The sequence below is a fragment of the Saccopteryx leptura genome, chromosome 5, assembly GCF_036850995.1.
Source record: "Saccopteryx leptura isolate mSacLep1 chromosome 5, mSacLep1_pri_phased_curated, whole genome shotgun sequence".
NCBI classification, from domain to species: domain Eukaryota; kingdom Metazoa; phylum Chordata; class Mammalia; order Chiroptera; family Emballonuridae; genus Saccopteryx; species Saccopteryx leptura.
This window is the reverse complement of record NC_089507.1, coordinates 125,867,214-125,886,455: the sequence shown is the minus strand read 5'-3', so window position 1 is coordinate 125,886,455 and position 19,242 is coordinate 125,867,214. Positions and strand designations below refer to the sequence as shown.

The 19,242-nt window shown below is 40.7% G+C and overlaps 2 protein-coding genes across 7 annotated transcripts; both read left to right on the top strand.

The window, feature by feature from the left end:
• Positions 1-3,725: 3,725 nt before the first annotated feature.
• On the top strand, positions 3,726-7,739 carry COMMD3 (COMM domain containing 3). Of its 2 annotated transcripts, XM_066384306.1 has the most exons (8): positions 3,779-4,027; positions 5,332-5,443; positions 5,548-5,611; positions 5,708-5,742; positions 6,108-6,168; positions 6,249-6,305; positions 6,396-6,455; positions 7,418-7,739. In XM_066384306.1, exons 1-8 carry the CDS (start codon positions 3,889-3,891, stop codon positions 7,475-7,477), a joined length of 588 nt encoding a protein of 195 aa, XP_066240403.1. In that variant the 5' UTR covers positions 3,779-3,888; the 3' UTR covers positions 7,478-7,739. The 2 variants fall into 2 exon arrangements, with proteins under 2 accessions (XP_066240404.1, XP_066240403.1); XM_066384307.1 differs by lacking the exons at positions 5,548-5,611; positions 5,708-5,742 and having other exon boundaries at positions 3,726-4,027.
• A 909-nt stretch (positions 7,740-8,648) lies between these two features.
• BMI1 (BMI1 proto-oncogene, polycomb ring finger) lies at positions 8,649-18,990 on the top strand. Of its 5 annotated transcripts, none has more exons than XM_066384302.1 (10): positions 8,649-9,193; positions 13,984-14,114; positions 14,441-14,537; positions 15,112-15,167; positions 15,261-15,311; positions 15,470-15,578; positions 15,660-15,705; positions 16,119-16,217; positions 16,579-16,659; positions 16,745-18,990. In XM_066384302.1, exons 2-10 carry the CDS (start codon positions 14,003-14,005, stop codon positions 17,072-17,074), a joined length of 981 nt encoding a protein of 326 aa, XP_066240399.1. In that variant the 5' UTR covers positions 8,649-9,193; positions 13,984-14,002; the 3' UTR covers positions 17,075-18,990. The 5 variants fall into 5 exon arrangements, with proteins under 5 accessions (XP_066240399.1, XP_066240398.1, XP_066240402.1 ...); XM_066384301.1 differs by lacking the exon at positions 8,649-9,193 and adding an exon at positions 9,509-9,667; XM_066384305.1 differs by lacking the exon at positions 8,649-9,193 and adding an exon at positions 13,127-13,226.
• The last annotated feature ends 252 nt before the right edge of the window (positions 18,991-19,242 follow it).

Sequence of the window (19,242 nt, the reverse complement as noted above, 5' to 3'; positions counted from 1 at the left end):
TATAGGTTTCAGGTGTATGAGTCTATAATACATCATCTGTATAATGCATTATGTGTTCATCACCTGTGTATATAGGTAATTTTTAAACGTTTTTCACGTTCTTCTTTCTAGAAAATGAGCAAGTATCTAATGGGCAGGAATAAAATAGAACTCCATTAGAATGCATAGTTCTTATGCCAGTTAAAAGCTCTGAATGACTCATGGGCACTTAAGCATATTGGCTATTCCTCCCCTCCCCACGATGTTCAACAAACTCTTAAGGTAAAGGATTATTTTCCTTCAGCTTTCTTTGCACAAAAGCAAAAGCATTTATACAAACTAAAAGAACATTAGAAAAGATTTCACTTCATAAAACTAACAAAACTACCAATGAGGCCTTTGGAAAAAGCCGATCACAGATATCCTATATATACACCCTAGACCACTTTAATTATACTCCCAGTGCAGAAGCCAATATTAAATCAGTTTCTAAAAAAAAAAAAAAAAATACAGAAAAGAAAAAATAATTAACCAGCTCAAAAGATACAAAGTATGTTAAACACTCTAAAATGTTCAAAATGATGCTTTCTAATTCTTTTAATAACTTCTAGATTCTCAAAAAGAAAAACAAATTTATCAGCATTGTCTATCTTAATACCTGCAGTTTAGAAGGAAAAATTTATTAACATGAGGATGTTTAAATATCTATTTTATTTTTAAAGGCTATTTGAGGCCAAATTTAGTCTATTAGCTTTAAACCTACAAAAAATTTTAAATTCTAGTGAAAGCTCCAAGGTGGTTTTCAGTGATTAAAGCATAAATTTTAAATTATTTTTCACCCTTTCAGAATGTATTACATAGTTTTTCTAACAATATAAAATACTTTTTTTTCCTGCAAGCAAGAGAGTCTACATCTGGATAATCATGCCATTTGAATGATCATACTTCCATGTATTTTATGGGGTTACTTGTCAAAGACTCACATGTTCTATCTGCATTGAAACAAATACTTAATCCTGTACCTGCTTCAAAGGTAGTTGAAATAAATGTACCTACAGTAGAAAGTTTCCAGTTTTCTAGCATCAGAAAACATTGTGGTTAAAAATTTTTTGTGAGCCCTGGCCGGTTGGCTCAGCGGTAGAGCGTCGGCCTGGCGTGCGGGGGTCCCGGGTTCGATTCCTGGCCAGGGCACATAGGAGAAGCGCCCATTTGCTTCTCCACCCCCACCCCCTCTTTCCTCTCTGTCTCTCTCTTCCCCTCCCGCAGCCAAGGCTCCATTGGAGCAAAGATGGCCCGGGCGCTGGGGATGGCTCCCTGGCCTCTGCACCAGGCGCTAGAGTGGCTCTGGTCACGGCAGAGCGACGCCCCTGAGGGGCAGAGCGTCTCCCCTGGTGGGCGTGCCGGGTGGATCCCGGTCGGGTGCATGCGGGAGTCTGTCTGACTGTCTCTCCCCGTTTCCAGTTTCAGAAAAATACAAAAAAAAAAAAAAAAATTTTTTTTGTGAGCTGGAAACATACCAATCACTTGGGCCTAACACATAAATATACTCAGACTGAAGACGACCAATGCTCTGTTAGAGAAAATAAGTACACATGTATAAGAGAGTAACATAACAATTTTTGTAAGGGAAACAATCCTTGTGAATTTTCTTTTATGCCTGCAAATTCACAACTATTTAATTATATTTCCTGTCCTCTTTTAAAAAATGAAAATTTATGCTCAAGCCTTAATGCTGTTTTTTCAACACCAAATGGAATATGATTATAATTATCAACTCAAATTTTATTAGAATATTGGCCCTGGCTGGTTGGCTCAGTGGTAGAGCGTCAGCCTGGCGTGCAGAAGTCCCAGGTTCGATTCCCAGACAGGGTACACAGGAGAAGCACCCATCTGCTTCTCCACCCCTCCCCCTCTCCTTCCTCTCTGTCTCTCTCTTCCCCTCCTGCAGCGAGGCTCCATTGGAGCAAAGATGGCCCGGGCGCTGGGGATGGCTCCTTGGCCTCTGCCCCAGGCACTGGAGTGGCTCTGGTCGCAACAGAGCGACGCCCTGGAGGGGCAGAGCATAGCCACCTGGTGGGCAGAGCGTCGCCCCCTGGTGGGCGTGCTGGGTGGATCCCGGTCGGGCGCATGCGGGAGTCTGTCTGACTGTCTCTCCCCGTTTCCAGCTTCAGGAAAAAAAAAAAAAAAAAAATTATTAGAATATTAACAATCAGTGTTATGCAAGGTCATAAAATTTGTATAATAAACATAATGAGCATAGGTGTTGTTACTATTGTTTAACATTTACACAACTCTGCCCTTCAAAATATTCCCCTATGTAAATCAGATATCTGGAAATTTGTTGACTGACATTTCACTACTGATGAGAAACAAGTAGTTTTTAAAGAAAATGAGAGGTGGGAGAAAAGATGACATGATTAATAAGTGTTTGTTTCATAAAGAGTCTAGGGAAACTTTTAAATCCTTCACTGGGTCCTATATGCTCACTGGAGTGAAGAGCTCGTTCACATGCCTTTCAAAGCCTTCAAAGAACAAGTGCTCAGTCTGTTACTGGGGCTAAATTATTCCACTTGCATCCTAGTATAGTGTCAGGGGCTCTCTGTGTATCGGTGTAAGATTAAATGTTGACTATATATATTAGAAACATTTTTTTTCCCTGAATAAGCACTCAAATTATGGCAGAAACATCCTTCACGTTGAGTCTGTTTTAAATAACCTCTTCTGAAGACTAAAATACTTTCCTTGTTCCTTATCTCTCCCCTCCACCCATAAAAAACTGGCATTTTGACTTTTCCTTTTAAATCCTTTGGATAAAAAATGCAGTCTATTTTGCTTCGCAGTTTATTTATTTATTTATTTATTTATTTATTTATTTATTTATTAAAGAATCACTCTTGTTCTTCAACTTCGTAGAAATATGAAGAAAGTTAAAATTTATACAATATTTGAATCTTTAAAGTTATGGGTATCCAGAACAGTAATTTACTTTTTCTAATAAAAGTCTTGCTGTTCCTAACTGTATTTACTAAGATAAATGATGTAAATATATAGATTCTTTGAGTAATTAAAAATGAATCCATAGATACTGAGTCCAGTAGCACAAAATTTGTATGTTTGCTTTTGAAAGGTACTTATTTGCAGCGGTATATACAAATTTTAATAATTCTGTCAAATGCCTTCGTGAATAATGAATTAATCCCTCAGTCGTTGAAGTGCATTACTACACACACGTGCTATATGTACTTTCTAGGTGTATAGACACGCACGTCCCACGCAGGAAGGAATCAATGGCCGTACTTCAGAAATTATAATGAAAAAGAAAAAAAATAAACAAGAATTACATAATTAGATGTCCACAGTCTCACAAAAGGGCAGTGCTGGGAGGTTAAGCTGTTGAATAAAAGAAACAAACTTAAAAAAAAAAAAAAAGATCAGTTGCCCTAAATTGGAGCTTTCCGCGGGCTGTCGCTCTGAGCGCTAAGCGGGCAGGCGTATTTTCAAGGAAGTGGGGCGGGATCCAGACACCTAGAGCCACCCACAAGGGGGTCTTTTCAGGGAAGGCGGCCGCGGAGCCCCGCGGGACTCGGTGACATCCCAGGTGAGCGCCGAGGGGAAGAGAAAGCACAGAGCACGCCCACAAAGCACCCAAGGCCGCCCCTATCGCTCAGGCTTGGCAGCTCTGGCAGCCGGCGCAGAAGGAAGAGGCAGCGGGCAGCCGGCGCGGGCGGCTCGGGGCGAGGGCAGGGAGACACGCGGGAGGCCCTGGACTGGGAGGCCCGCAGCCCGCGCCGCCGGCCGGAGCCGCGCGCCTGTGCGCGCGCGCGGGCGGGCGGGCGCGCGCAGCCGCATCAGCTGAGCGCGCGGCGCGTATCACGTGGTGCGCGTGTCGAAGGTCACAGCGCGCTCACAATGGAACTCTCGGAGTATGTGCAGAAAGGCTTCCAGATGCTGGCGGATCCTGGCTCCTTTGACTCCAACGCTTTCACGCTTCTCCTCCGGGCGGCTTTCCAGAGCCTGCTTGACGCCCAGGCGGACGAGGCCGTGTTAGGTAAGCCTCTTGGCTCGGAGCTGGCTCGGCCTGGGTGGAGGGGCGCTCACTGGAGAGCTGCGAGACCGAACGAGAGGGGGCAAGCTTCTGGATGAGGAAGTCTCCCGGCTTTGCCCTTCGCTCTGGACGGAGTGTGGGACTGTGGCTCTGCCAGAACTCAGAGCGGACCCCGAGAATTGTTCTGTCCCCAGTTGGCACCTGCACAGAGCCAGCTCCACGTTCCTAGCCCGATTCCCCCTCCCAGGCTCTTTGTTCCTTTGTAAAGCCCGTGTTTAAGTCTTGTTTGTGGCCTAAAGGTCTAAGGTTTTCAGCCTGGTCTGATGCAAAGGCTGTTTGACACTTCTATTTCATCAGGCTAGCTCCCTTGCAACTCAAACTTGCAGTGCTAGGCTGGCAAAGGTTTTAAAGGATCTGTTTCCAAAGTAATTACTAGGTCAAATAGTGTTGACATTTTCCAACTTAGAGAACACCTCAGGTTCCTCTGGTCACTCCAACACTCTTTAATCTGTTTTGCACAGGTTCCACGCCTAGAATGTGCATAATGTTTTTTTGTTCGGTGCCAGTTACCAGGAGACGAGTCTTTTAAGTTGTGCGGCCAGTGATTGCGGAGTGCGGTGCTTGAATGGATTGAAGACATTTTAAGACAGATCGCTTTTAGATATTTTTCTTAAATATAAATATCCCAACAATTCTGATTTTTTGTTTCTGTAGTGTCATGAACTAAATACTTGTCCAAAAAGTATGAAAGTGGAAGTTCTTTAAACGAAAATAGTAACCACCACCTGGGTAATCTCAAAAAAAAAAAAAAAAAAAAAAGGATGGCTGTCAAAACCTTAAAATATTTGAAAATTATATTTAATATTCTGAACTTGGGCCCTCGCCTCTCCTGATGTATTAATGTCCATGGAGCCATTTACCCTATAATTAATCTTTAGAGGGAATGGTTAGTCATTCTTAAATATGAACCATATAAACTATGTTCTTATTTTCCTCTGAATTTACTCCAGTGTTGGAATGACCACTATAGTTATTTTTTCTTTGAGATCATAATATTTTTTATAAAACAGTAAAAATATTAAGGCAAAATAAAAGAAGGTAGTTGAAACCAGGAAACAGAATTATTGGTGTGTGCTCTTTATTGTTTTGCCATTGACCTTGTTGCTCATCTCATTTACTTACAATTGCCAGTCCTTATAATGGAATTTTTTTGTTATCTCGTTAAAGGAGGGCTTTGAAAGATGCCTTTTAGAAACATGACTATAAAAAATTCATCACAGGCATCACTGGCAATTAATTTATTTTAGATCACCCAGACTTGAAACATATCGACCCAGTGGTTTTAAAACATTGTCATTCAGCAGCTGCAGCTTACATACTGGAAGCAGGAAAGCAACGAGCTGACAAATCAACTCTAAGGTATAGGATTTACTTAAATTCCATATATTATCAAATAGTAACTTTATGATTCCAATTTTAGTTTTTAAAGTTGGAACTAAATATTGGTTTCTTTTTTCCTTTAGCACTTATCTAGAAGACTGTAAATTTGATAGAGAGCGAATAGAACTGTTTTGCACGGAGTATCAGGTTACTTATGTCAATTTTTAAAAATTAACAATTAATATATTTTTTTTCTACTCTGTTTGCAAAGATGTGTTTTCTTTTCATTTTTTCACCCTCCAGAATAATAAGGATTCCCTAGAAATGCTACTGGGAAGGTAGGTACCCTATTAGGTGTCAAGTTGAGCTACTTTTCACTTGCAGGTATGAAATGGAGAGTGCTGGTGTGAAACAGAACTGGGTAAAGTGAAAAGAAACAGGGATCTTAACCAAAAGAAAAGGGGCCAAAGGGCAAGTTAAACAATTGAAGTTAAGCTAATGTTTTAAAACATAAAGTTTATTGAGATAATTTTTTAAATGCTCCTTTACTGTTCAGAACTTGAAAATGAAGCTTACCAATTCAGAATGGATGAAAATTTGTGTGTGGGGGTGGTGTGTGGAAGGTAGACACTTTTCTTAGTAAAGAAAAATATTGAAAGTTTTCTGTAAATACTATGTACAAAATTATCTTTGTATCTTTCAGTATAGGCAGATCTCTCCCTCATATAACTGATGTTTCTTGGCGTTTGGAATATCAGATAAAGGTAAAGTTTAACTGTTCTGTAGGGCTATTTAGGGCACTTAAAATACGAGTTAAAGACTGAAATGTCTTGTGTTGTTTTAGACCAATCAACTTCATAAGATGTACAGACCTGCATATTTGGTGACCTTAAATGTAGAGGTATTTATGCATTAGCCCTGTCTAAAAATTAAATGTATGCTGGAATTTTCATTTTTTTGATTTAAATAAACATTTTTTTTTCTTCCCTAGAACACTGATTCTCCATCCCACCCAGAGATTAGTTTTAGTTGCAACATGGAACAATTACAGGTACAGTATTAAGATCTGTGAATATACCTTTTTATAGATGTTTAATTGAGAATTATGCTTTTGGAAAGTTCAAAAGAAAAATAATCTAACCATGTGTCAGTAGATAATGAAGGTTGGTTAAGGATTTAATGGTAAGAGGACTTAAAAAGCAATATTTTAATGCAGACTTCACTTTTGACATTAACATCTTACTAATAGAGAATTGGTCTATATTTGCTATTCCCTCCATTTAAACTTCTGAAGTGTAGTGTTGAGTGTAAATTTCTTCTATTTCTGATGAGTTTGATACATAGGACAAAGCAGAATTACAAACATGACTTCGAAAATGCCTTCTTTGCTTTTAGAAATTGAATTAAACTTTCAAAATAGGATTATTAAACTGGGGTTTTAAATGACTTTTTCTAAAGGGAGAAGTACATATAATTTTCTAAAACTTTATATTACCAATGTAAGGTGGAAAATCCAAAACTACATTGACAACGAATTTATTTACTACTGCCTAAAAAATGAAGATCATTGCTTGAAATTTTAATGAAATAGAATTTTCCAAAAGGCATATCCTGCAGTTGTTTTAATGTAACCATTAATCAAACTTTAACCTTTCAGAAAATGTGAATACAGTGTACTCTTTGTTAGATAACTTGAGAAATTTAATTTAAAGTACCTTGCCTGTTAAGAGGATTTGGTTATAATTCAGATTTCAAATCTGAGAGCAAGTAGCTGATTTGAAGATGAACTATTTAGAGGAAAACCTTCTTTTGATGGTCTGTACAAGGTTAATATTCTTGTGAGGATATTAACGTGTTTAGAAATTGTCTCCCAAGACTATACTTTCAGGGATCACTTCTATAGTTTGTTACTCATAGAAATTGTCTCCCTTCTTTTTTTCTTGAATCTTTCTCAAATTTGGATACTCTTTCCGTGTTTTATCTTAAAAATGTAGCATTATATACATCTTTTAGGACTTAGTGGGGAAACTTAAAGATGCTTCGAAAAGCCTGGAAAGAGCAACTCAGTTGTAACTTGGGGAAGTTAGCAATTCGCCGGGGTCTAGAAGAAAACCATCCTTGCCGTCAGCCGAACCTCGTTTTTGCCAGCTGGATATCCTTTATTAAGAGAAAAAATTTTTTCTTTGGATTTATGCCACTCATCAAATTGACACTTATTTACACTTGTGAATTAAGAAGGAAACTGTTTGAATCTTTAGTATTTACTGTACATTGATCCATTTTGATCCTTTTTCAAGTATTTACATTCTGAATAAATAAGTTACCACCAAAAGAACTGAGCGTTTGGATGTGAGTTTGTATGTTAATTATTACTCTGAAGACTGAATTAGCGTTAACTTTTAACGATCGCCTTTTCTCTGGATTAAAATTAAACCCAGGGGGAAAGGATGCGATCCCCGGGGTTTGTTGAAGACTGCAGCTCCCAGACTTGAGGAGAGGGCCCGGTTGCCCTGCGGAGGGGAGCTGGCCTTTCCCGTTACCTGCGCCGAGGGGCTGGCCCGCAGCCGGACCCTCACCCGCGCCGTGCCCCGGCCCGCCAGCCCCGCGCGGAGCCCCTGCCGGAGAAAGCGGCTGCCGGCGCGCGCCCCGCCTCGGCAGCTGGCGGGAGGGGAAGGGGGCCGGCGCGGCCGCGGGGCGACAAGGGCAGGCGCTGTTGTTTCCGCGAGCCCAACTCGCGCGCAGGTTCCGCGCCGCGGCGCCGGCGTCTGGGCCCAGAGTGGGGCGGTGGCCTGCGCGCTCCGCAGTTGGAGCCTGTGGACTTGGCCGCGCGCGGAGGCGTAGGGCAGAAAAAAATGAAATAACTGGGGGTGGGCTGGGCTGAGCTGCGTGCAGGACTGGAGCGATTTCTTCGTCGAGAGCCGGGTGGCGCGTGTGGCGTTGTGGAGAAATGTCCTAGTAGCCTCCGCTGCGCAGAGCCGGGGGGCGGGAGGTGGGGGCCTGGGTCGCGCTGCTCCGAGGGGAGGGGGCGGCCACGGGCACGACTACACCGACACTAATTCCCAGGCCGCCCTTAAGGAATGAGGGGAGCACGTGACCCGTGGGGGGGGGAGGGGGCGGGCAGACTCTGAGCCATTTTGGAGCCAGTGTCAGTTTCCACTGCCTTCAGCGGTGCATTTTTTTTCCACCCTCCCTTCCCCCTCCTCATCCTTCCTCCCCTCCCCCCGCCGCTCTGCACGCGCGCGCACACACACACACACACACACACGGCGCCCCCCACCCACTCTCCGCTCCCCACAGCAACTATGAAATAATAATCGTAGTATTAAAGGCAGAGATCGGGACGAGACAATGGGGATGTTGGCGAGGGAGCCCCGATCCGGATTAGAAATACCTCCCAGCCCCGCAGAATAATACTGATCGCACCCCCACCGCGCGCTCCCTCCCCAGAGTGCGGAGCGGGAGGCGGCGGCGGCCAAGGAGGAGGAGGAGGAGGAGGTGGAGGAGGAGGCCAAGGAGGAGGAGGTGTTGGAGGCCGAGGAGAAAGAGGAGGCCGAGGCGGAGGAGGAGGAGGCCGAGGCGGAGGAGGAGGAGGCCGCGCTCGGGAGGCAGCATGAGCCGAGCGCGGCGGCCGCGGCTCCTCTCGGCTGCGCTTGTTGCCCATTGACAGCGGCGTCTGCAGCTCGCTTCAAGATGGCCGCTTGGCTCACATTCATTTTCTGCTGAACGACTTTTAACTTTCATTGTCTTTTCCGCCCGCTTCGATCGCCTCTCGCCGGCTGCTTTTTCCGGGTACGTAGGAGGAGAGGCGCCCCGGGGCCGGGGCCGGGGGCCGGCGGGGGCCGCGCGGGGCTGGAGCCGCGGCCGCGGGTGGACTGGGAACGGCCCCCCCCCCCCCCCCGCGCCTCGCCCCGCGGGCCGGGAGGGCGCTGACAGCGTGGGCGCCGAGCCCCGCGCCGCTGCCCGCCGGCCCCGCGCGCCGCCCGCGCCCGCGAGCACGCGCCCGCGCCCGCGCCGCCCACCGACTCCCGCGGCGCCGGGACCGACCCGTAGCCAGCGCCGCCGCCGCCGCTGCCGCCAGCCGGGCTCGGCGCCGCTCCAGCCGCCTCCCGCTCCGCCCGGGATGCGCCGAGCCCGGCTCCACGTTTTAGTTCTTTTCTCCCCCCAGCGCCCCTTGACACCCTCGCGACGCACAGGGCCCCCGGGAAGAACACTTCTATTTGCAGCCTCTGAGGCTCTCGCGGCCATGGCACCCTTTGTTGAGAGGTAGATTTTGATGAAACGGGGACGGGTTCCTGAAATCGGGAGCTGCTTGGGTCAAGTGGCTTCCCTCCTCTTCCGAAGAAAGGGCATTTGAGGGGTTTAAACAATCAGAGAACGCCCCCATTTTATAGGGACGGGTTACGTGGGGGGCAGCGGTCCCACTAAGGTGGATGTTAGTCTGGGGAGAGCCCAAATAAAAATGTTATTAACTTAAGTTGGAGGGACACTTGTGTGAAATTGGATGGCTTGTAAGATGGCGGTTCCCAGTTGTTTCCAAGGTCTCCTGCATTAGTATTTAAAATGGTAAAGTTTTCAAGGTGTTATTTTTTATCGGTCTTGAGTAAGTTCTAAACATCACTTGGGACGTGCTCATTGGGAAGTGGCTATTTCAAATTTGGAGCTTTTTTGGAATGATGATGGTGACTGGACGTTAGTCTTTCAGGGTTTTTCGCTCTCTTTAAAGCTTCTTTTTCCTCTCTTTCTCTTTTTCTTTCTCAGAGACTACACTTTTTCTCTCAATTTCTTAGAACCATGACTTAAGTCCACTACGTTTTATAGATTTTGCTAAATGTCAGGATAGGTCATATGGTAAAGAGATGCTCTGGAAAAGCACAAAAAGTGATTGAATATGTTTATGCTGTCTTTTGGGTTTGACAGCAATATAGCATGATCTTTTCTCCAGAGATTTATAGTTAATAATTGGAAGTAAACAAATAGACTGATCATTTCCAATTGCAATAAAAGGATTTGGTGGGCTTAGTGGTCACGGTTCAATATTTGAAAGAGGATACATTAACCGCTTCCCTGAAAGTAGGCAAAATTCTGGACATATTTTTCCAAAGCCAAGTGTAGGTTGGTGGTTCCTGGATTGTTATGAGTAGTTCAACTTATATCCCTATCCCCCCAAATTCTGGAAACACATCATAAGCTATATTAAACAGTTGAAACTTAAGGATGCAAATTGTTGATGGTATATAGTAACTTATGAGACTATATTAACATTTGAGTTTTAAGTAAAATAATAAGAATCCCTTAGAGGTTGATTTAATGAAGAAATTTATAAAATTTTTAATACTTGAGTACATTTCCATACTTGTGCTCCAGAGTGCAAGTGTTTCAAATAACTTACTTGTGCAAGTTACCCATCTATTAGCAGTATCTTGAAAGCCATGTAAAAGTAACTGTGTGTGCACATGTGTGTATACACACACTTTTGTAAGAAAATTGAGTATTTCATTATGCTTGATAAATCCTACCAAATTCTTGGATGTGCATTAAGTGCCCAAATAAGCAGAATTCTCTCTAGGAGCCAAGTTAACCCCTACTTCACTCATAATTGTATTGGGCTGTGAGCCCCAACTGGGCTTATGAAGTTAATTTGCATTTTTTAGATTGCAATAGTCAAGCCGATTGTTAACCTAAAGACTCGCTTCTGTTTTTCTTCATTTGACATTACTGGTGTGAGGCCTCCAACCAAATTGACAGTCCCAACTAGGTATACTATAATGGCAAGTTTAAACCATTGAATGCTTTTACCCTTGTTTGGTGGATTTTTGCTTGCTTAGCTGGCATTTCTGTGTTGGAACCTAGAAAGTTTTCATTTCTAAGGTGCAAGTGTTTCTTACACCTTATTAGCTTGTCAAATGTTTTCAGTCTTTATTAGGCTGCTAGTACTTTTAAATGGTATAAAAAGACAAAGAACTGATTTTTATATAGTAACAAAAGCATAAATGATAATAGGGTTGTGGCTAAATTCTTCTGAACTTAGGTATATGAGTTGTGGGAAGTAAGACTTAAGATGAATTCTTAGGTATATGAGTTATGTGAATTAAGACTTAGGATGAATTTGAAAGAGTTTTTGGTCAAGTACATGTGACTTAAATGTTTAAAATCAATCAGGAGATAACCTTCCATTGAGGTTTGATTGTTCTCTGTGTTAATATTTGTGTTTGGTGTTGGTTTTCTGTAAAGTAGAGAAGTAAAGACAGCTCTTTTTATTGAAGCTCCTATCTTAAACTTCATCATCGGTGCTATTAGTGCGGTATGCTTTCACAGGCAGATAGAAGTAAATCACCTCCTTAACTGTCTTTCTAGGAAAGGTCCTGTGGTGTCCCGAGGAGAGTTTTCTTTAACAATCAAGAACACTTGTCTTTAATCACCGAGTACAATGAATTTAAATATTGCTACTCTTTAGGGACACTGCTCCACCCACAACTCCTCTGCAACCCCACTTAGATTTTTATCAACAATATGTTTACAGTATTCTTCTAAATAGGTAAACCAAAGATAACTGAGGACTCACACGTGAAACTTTTTGTTTGAAATCGCTGGTTGCCACTTTAGGCACTTTCATAAAAGAGGTTTTATTTTGTTTTTACCATTTTTTAGTACTTTGAAGATTTTAGTTTCATCCATTGAGGTATGTTGATTGGTATTTCCCTCCTGTACATTAAAATTTCATAAGAATTAAAACCCCAGGTACATCTTCAAGTTTCACAAGCTCCCAGATTTCTATTCAAGACAACTTGAGAATGTTCTTCAGACAGGTATAGAAGCCTAGTCTTATTTCAGGTTCTGAAATGAATGAAGTGGGGGGAGGAAATGTATTTTTCAAGAATAGTACACGAAGTAATTGACTTCCTTGATTGTACATTGGTGTATCATTGCTGGCAGTTCCCCACCGTGACTTTTTATAACATGTAATATCTGTTGGGAAGATGATTTCATCGTATGTGTGTGTGTGGGGGGGGGGGGGGGTGGTCTCTCTGGAGTTTAGGCTGAGAAAATGACATTTGCTTTTCTCTCCTATTGCCGCTCTGGGTTGACAAGGTGTTGATTTAGCTTTGGGAATGGGCTGGTCACATGGTTCGGTACATATTGTCACTATTGTACTGATTAGTTTTTCTTGCCTCCAGCATAGCTCAGATAATACATAGGGCTTTACCCCCTTCTTTTGTAAAACAGATTTCAGTTTTCAGCCTTTCAAAATTTTGTGTCGCTCTTCTAATCTACAGCAGAACTTCATATATTAAAGAAGAAAGTTTTAAAGAGGTTCAGTTCAATAAACATCTCTGCAACTTGAGCACTGACGGTTTCGGGCTAAGTGCACAGTTGGCAATTCTCAAAAGCTGCCTTCATGAAAATTTTTGACCTAGTGATTGCTAACAGGAGAGACCGAAAGGATCTGAAAGAAGCTCTTCGTACGGGGAGGAGTCGACGTGGAAAGAGGCCCCCAAGAGTGTCCGAAATGGCCGGGAGTGCGGTTTGCATTTTCCTTTATCACTCGCCCACTCCAGGGTCCTCCCCAGTTGCCCCGCTGGGTCGCAGCAGGCAAGGATTCTGCTCCCCGGTGCCGCGGGCCTCGTGGGGCTGCCCCACCCCCTCGCCGCGCTGCTGCGCCCGCACCCCACCCCGCCCCCGCGCCGGCCCCGCCCCCGCGCCGCGCCAGCCCCTCCCCCGCGCCCGCCGCCACCGCTGCCGCCGCCCGACCGCCCCGCACGCCTGCTGAAGCTCAGGCTCGGCCGGGTCCGCGAGGAGTTGTAGCTGTGGCCGGATGCCAAGTGTAAGTGTAAGTTGCTATGGAAACCCCGACAGAGGCGAGTTCCGAATCCGGAGCGAGACGGAGCCACGGAGCCCCAGCGCTGCCGGATCCGCCCCTCGCATCCCGGCCCCCCGGCGTCCGCGCGCGCTCAGGCCCCAGCCCGAGGCGGACTCGAGGTGCTTCTCCTGAGGCCCCAGCACCCAGCTCCGGAAATGCCAGGGATGCAGATAGAGCAGAATTTGTTTTCCCTTTGTGTTGCGGTAAAAACGTGCCAGATTCTGGTTGCTGGAAGCGCCTAAAACAGCAGGAACCCGTGGAAAGCCAGGGCATGCTCCTGGGTTTTCGATTGAAGATCCATAAGGAAGTTTTACAATAAATTTGGAGACTCTGAACAAGCCCTAGCGGTTGGTAAATATCTGCGGGGACTGTGAGGCGACTGCAGCAGCCGTGGGGCTGCTGGGCTGGAGGACAAATGGAAGAAAGAGACCCGAATACTCTTGGCTCCCTGCCCCCACCCCAGACCTTTTCTTCGCCCTGCTGGAATGACCTGAGGGACCACAAGTTAACTTTAGTTGGAACCTTTTTCACTGTTTCGGTAGAATTGATTCAAGTCTGATTAGTTCATTTCTTCTGTAGAAAACATGGGGACAGTCTAGCTGTACTGTGTTAAACCAGTTTCATGAACGCCTCAGCATTTCTAAGTGTACAGTTACTAGGAGTTGGAGATAATGTCGATTCTCTTTCTGTGAACTATGGCCACTATTTCTGTATCTTGCAGGATCTTTTGTCAAGCAGAAATGCATCGAACAACCAGAATCAAGATTACTGAGCTAAATCCACACTTAATGTGTGTACTTTGCGGAGGGTACTTCATTGATGCCACAACCATAATAGAATGTCTACATTCCTGTAAGTACAAAGTTTTAGACCTTTTTTGTGTCATGTGTAATTTATATTTCATCCTGAACTAGGTAAACTATCAATTCCTTAATCCTTAGGAATGTTGGTTCAAAGTGATGGAATCATTTCTGCTCTTGAATTTAATGACTTTTTATTAATGCATATTTAATAAAATATTGTATAAGTATGCAATGTATAAGTGTTCTCAGGATGTTATAATTAGTTGAAAATATCTTTTGGTATTGACCATATTTTGCTACTATTCTCCGTTTCTGACATTAATTTTAATGCTTAGCATATAATTTCTAACCTCACAAATATGTTTCTACTTATAGTCTGTAAAACATGTATTGTACGTTATCTGGAGACCAGCAAATACTGTCCTATATGTGATGTCCAAGTTCACAAAACCAGACCACTACTGAATATAAGGTAGGAAAATGTTTAAAGTCATTGTTTGTAAGTGTTGTTAGAATTGTGTAATTTACCTGAAAATTACCCTGCTTATTTCTTCACAGGAAATAAATCCCCACCTACTGTGTATGCCTTCTGGAGGGTGGCCCATGTTAATAATGACTAATTTTAAGCAAAACTCAGTGTTATTCAAGTGATTTTAAAATTCTTAAAAACTGAATCAGTTTTCCATTTTTGCATTGTTTTAGTAACTTCATGACAGGCAAAGGTGAATGTTTAAAGTACTTCTATTCCCTCATCTTTATTTTCTTTCACTGCTAATTTAGTAACTTGAGGGTACACGTCTCTCGACTCAGTGAAATGGGTATATTGGTCAATTTATAATAAAGTGTTTTTCTACTCATTTGAAAGAGTACTACTACATAAAGAACTTTTATTCCCATAATTAATTGTTATCTTATTGATATATTTATAGACAGCATCATAATCAAGTAAAAAAATGATAGTACCAGGGAAACAAAGAATCTATAACAATTTGTGAACATTTTTACTTTTTGTCATATTCATAGTTTTTTAATTTATTCTTTTTCAGGTCAGATAAAACTCTTCAAGATATTGTATACAAATTAGTTCCGGGACTTTTCAAAAGTGGGTAACTTACTTAAAATTAAAATTTTTTTAAAGTATTTTATTGGTTTTTCCTCTTATACCAAATGTTTAAGTCTCTTTTCCCCTCTTTAGATGAAATGAAGAGAAGAAGGGATTTTTATGCAGCTCACCCTTCAGCTGATGGTAAACTCTTTGGAAGGGGGAAGACATTTTATTTGGAGGGAGAAGTTGTTCAGTAATTTATTAAAATTGAATTTAAACTACCACTTCTACTTTCATATATATAATATATTAATTAAATACTGAATTTTTTAAACTTGAATTTTAAAATGTCTTTATAGCTGCTAATGGCTCTAATGAAGATAGAGGAGAAGTTGCAGATGAAGATAAGAGAATTATAACTGATGATGAGATAATAAGCTTATCCATTGAATTCTTTGATCAGAACAGGTAAATTCTTTAGGAGATGTGTTTTATACTTACATGTTTATTACATATATATCATTCCACTAATAAGCTATCTGTTTCTAGATTGGATCGGAAAGTAAACAAAGACAAGGAGAAATCCAAGGAGGAGGTAAGGTTCCATGTCCCAGAAGTACAAAAGGAACATTGTTAAGATTCTAAATTTTATGAGTATATGTTATCCTTTAGAATATTGTAGGTCAGTTGATACTGTCAAATAGAAGAAAATTGGTTTTTGCTGTTTTAAGAGTGACCTATATCTATAAAATAAAATAGAATTTATTTTATATATTACTATTGTCACAAAATATTTTAATGTTTAATGCTTTGATATACTTAAAGTTTTTTTATATCTGGAATTTGTTTATTTAATATTTATAAAAATAGTAAACTGAAAGCATAGTTGAGAATTTAGTCCTATCCCAGTTTGGGGGATACCTTTTATCATATTCAGGCAATCTAATTAAAACTTGTTTTACCTGAAAGTTAAGACTGAAAAGAAATTACTTTTCTAAATGTACTTAGGTGAACGATAAAAGATATTTACGATGCCCAGCAGCAATGACTGTGATGCACCTAAGGAAGTTTCTCCGAAGTAAGATGGACATCCCTAACACTTTCCAGGTGTGTGTTCTACAGTGTTCCTGCATTTTATATAGAGCTCTATTGTTTAGTTAAATGACTTTTTGCTTTTTGGATTCTGAACCCCAAAAAAGCAATAGAAAAATTTATCAAATTAAGTGTAATTTTGTACTTAACTTGGGTATATCTCCTAATAAATTGTTCTGTGCTATGAAAACAAATACCTTAATTTCAAGAAATGTTTTTCCTTGTTTGAGGTTTCAAGAGGGATTCTTTGTCCAAAGGTTTGGAGGAAATGTTCTAGCATTTTTAGATTATATTTAGATGACCAAATTAAAAAAAAATCTATATAGATTTACTTTTGTGTTTTGTGATACTTAACTGAAATGTCATTTTTCAATAGATTGATGTCATGTATGAAGAGGAACCTTTAAAAGATTACTATACACTAATGGATATTGCCTACATTTATACCTGGAGAAGGGTAAGTGGCATATGTAATACAGTTATTGTGGTAAACTATTTAAAGAGTTAAGACTGATTTCTTTTTCCCACTTTTAACTTTGTAGAATGGTCCACTTCCTTTAAAATACAGAGTTCGACCTACTTGTAAAAGAATGAAGATCAGTCACCAGAGAGATGGACTGACAAATATTGGAGAACTGGAAAGTGACTCTGGAAGTGACAAGGCCAACAGCCCAGCAGGAGGTATTGCCTCCACCTCTTCTTGTTTGCCTAGCCCCAGTACTCCAGTTCAGTCTCCTCATCCTCAGTTTCCTCACATTTCCAGTACTATGAATGGAACCAGCAACAGCCCCAGCGGTAACCATCAATCTTCCTTTGCCAATAGACCTCGAAAATCTTCAGTGAATGGGTCATCAGCAACTTCATCTGGTTGATACCTGAGATCTGAAGGAAAGAATTTTAAACCCCTGATTTATATAGATATCTTCATGCCATTACAGCTTTATAGATGCTAATACATGTGACTATCGTCCAGTTTGCTTTCTTTTGTAGTGACATTAAATTTGGCTATAAAAGATGGCCTAGATGTGTTACTCATATGGACGTTAATTGAAAAGAAAGATGGTTCCTGTAAAGAATTGGTTTCTGAGGAGGCTGGCAAGATTTTTTTCCTGTGTGTTAGGGAAGATATGAAATGGTTTCTGTAACCGTTGTTTGGATTTGAAAATACTCTGCAGTGGATCTAAACATTTGGCCATAGTTTGTTAATCTCAACTAATGCCTATATTACATTCTCCTTGATTGTTCTTGTTATTAAGCTGTTTTGTGAACCTGTAGAAAACAAGTGCTTTTTATCTGGAAATTCAACAAACAGAAAGAATGTGCATAGAATAATGCATTCTATGTAGCCATGTCACTGTGAATAACGATTTCTTGCATATTTAGCCATTTTGACTCCTGTTTGTTTTTTACTTCTCTGTTGCTACACAAAACCGATCAAAGGAAAGTAAACTTCAATTTTACAATCTGTATGTCTAAAAGCGGGTACTACCGTTTATTTTACTGACTTGTTTAAATGATTCGCTTTTGTAAGAATCAGATGGCATTATGCTTGTTGTACAATGCCATATTGGTATATGACATAACAGGAAACAATATTGTATGATATATTTATAAATACTATAAAGAAAATATTGTGTTTCATGCATTCAGAAATGGTTGTTAAAATTCTCCCAACTGGTTCGACCTTTGCAGATACCCTATGTTGGAGCCTTCTCAGCATAGAACATTTTTAATGTGGATATCTAATTCTAAAGTCTGTTCCTTTGGAAGCAATTGGCAAATCATAATACTTGACTTTCTCTAGTGATACAAATTTACTTTTAAAATATATTGTTGCAGTAAACTTTTAACTAAGAAATTTGGAAATAGTGTTTTTATTTCCCATTGCTTATGATGAAATTAATGTGTAATAAAAATGCATATTGATCACTATAATCTCAAAAAACATTTAAAAATATACCAGCAAATTGCTGGAAGAAGGCATTTTATCTAAAATTATTTTAATATGGGGTATAGCCGTAATTTCAAATTTGAGTTGCTTTTACAGTTTTAAAAAATGTCATCATATGCCTACTAATATCTGGAAATAGAAGCAATTTACTATGCGTTTCTACAGATATGCATTTTTAAATAGAGTGAGCATGTGGGATTAAAATATTAAGAACCCCCAAAATTTCAGTTTGTGTTTTGCTTTGGTCGAACTTGGTGTGTGTTTATCACCCATCAGTTATTTGTGAGGGTGTTTATTCTATATGAATATTGTTTCATGTTTGTATGGGAAAATGTAGCTAAACAATTTCATTGTCTCAGTCTGCAAAAGAAGCACAATTCTATTGCTTTGTCTTGCTTATAGTCATTAAATCATTACTTTATATATGTTGCTGTTACTTCTGTTTTCTTTAAAAATACAGTAAATGAAGTTTTATGAAACCACAAAATACATATATTTTTATTTTGACCTAAATTTGTACAGTCCCACTGTAAGTGTTGTTTCTAATTATAGATGTAAAATCAAATTTCATTTGTAATTGGGGAAAAATCCAATAAAGATATTCATTTAGAAAATAGACTGTAATAAAAATTTGATACAAGAAGCACAATGTGCAGAAGTTTTGGAAACTATTGTGGATAACAACAGGTGAAAGCTAAAGAGAATCTATTGCTGTCTTAAATGGTAATGTTGCTAAGAAGTACATGATTTGTTGTGTAACTGCTTGAAAGCCCAATTGAAAGATGTATCTTTATTTACTTTATAATCTTTGAAGTAAAAGTTACCCATGTTTGCCAATATTGGTGAATTTAACTCATTTTTCTAGGCCTCATGATGTTATCTAAGACAAAAGTTAGTCAATGGAAGTTTCAAGTGGTATTTTCACTTTTGATGATTCTGTGTATAAAAAAATGAAAAAGCTTTTTCAAAAACTAAAAACTTCAAATGGTAGTGGACTGTCATTTGACTTCACAAAAGCAAGTTGTAAGATCAATATGGAATTTAGACTAATGATGGACTTATTTTTGAAGTTACTTATTAAGATATCAG

Excerpts from the sequence above, each read along its gene's own strand:
- COMMD3 (XM_066384306.1), top strand. The coding sequence starts at position 3,889 with ATGGAACTCTCGGAGTATGTGCAGAAAGGCTTCCAGATGCTGGCGGAT. Across the intron at positions 6,306-6,395 it reads TGGTGACCTTAAATGTAGAG|AACACTGATTCTCCATCCCA; the intron begins GTATTTATGCAT and ends TTTCTTCCCTAG. Across the intron at positions 6,456-7,417 it reads GCAACATGGAACAATTACAG|GACTTAGTGGGGAAACTTAA; the intron begins GTACAGTATTAA and ends TACATCTTTTAG.
- BMI1 (XM_066384301.1), top strand. The coding sequence starts at position 9,525 with ATGCGCCGAGCCCGGCTCCACGTTTTAGTTCTTTTCTCCCCCCAGCGC. Across the intron at positions 9,668-13,983 it reads ATGGCACCCTTTGTTGAGAG|GATCTTTTGTCAAGCAGAAA; the intron begins GTAGATTTTGAT and ends TGTATCTTGCAG. Across the intron at positions 15,168-15,260 it reads AGTTCCGGGACTTTTCAAAA|ATGAAATGAAGAGAAGAAGG; the intron begins GTGGGTAACTTA and ends TCCCCTCTTTAG.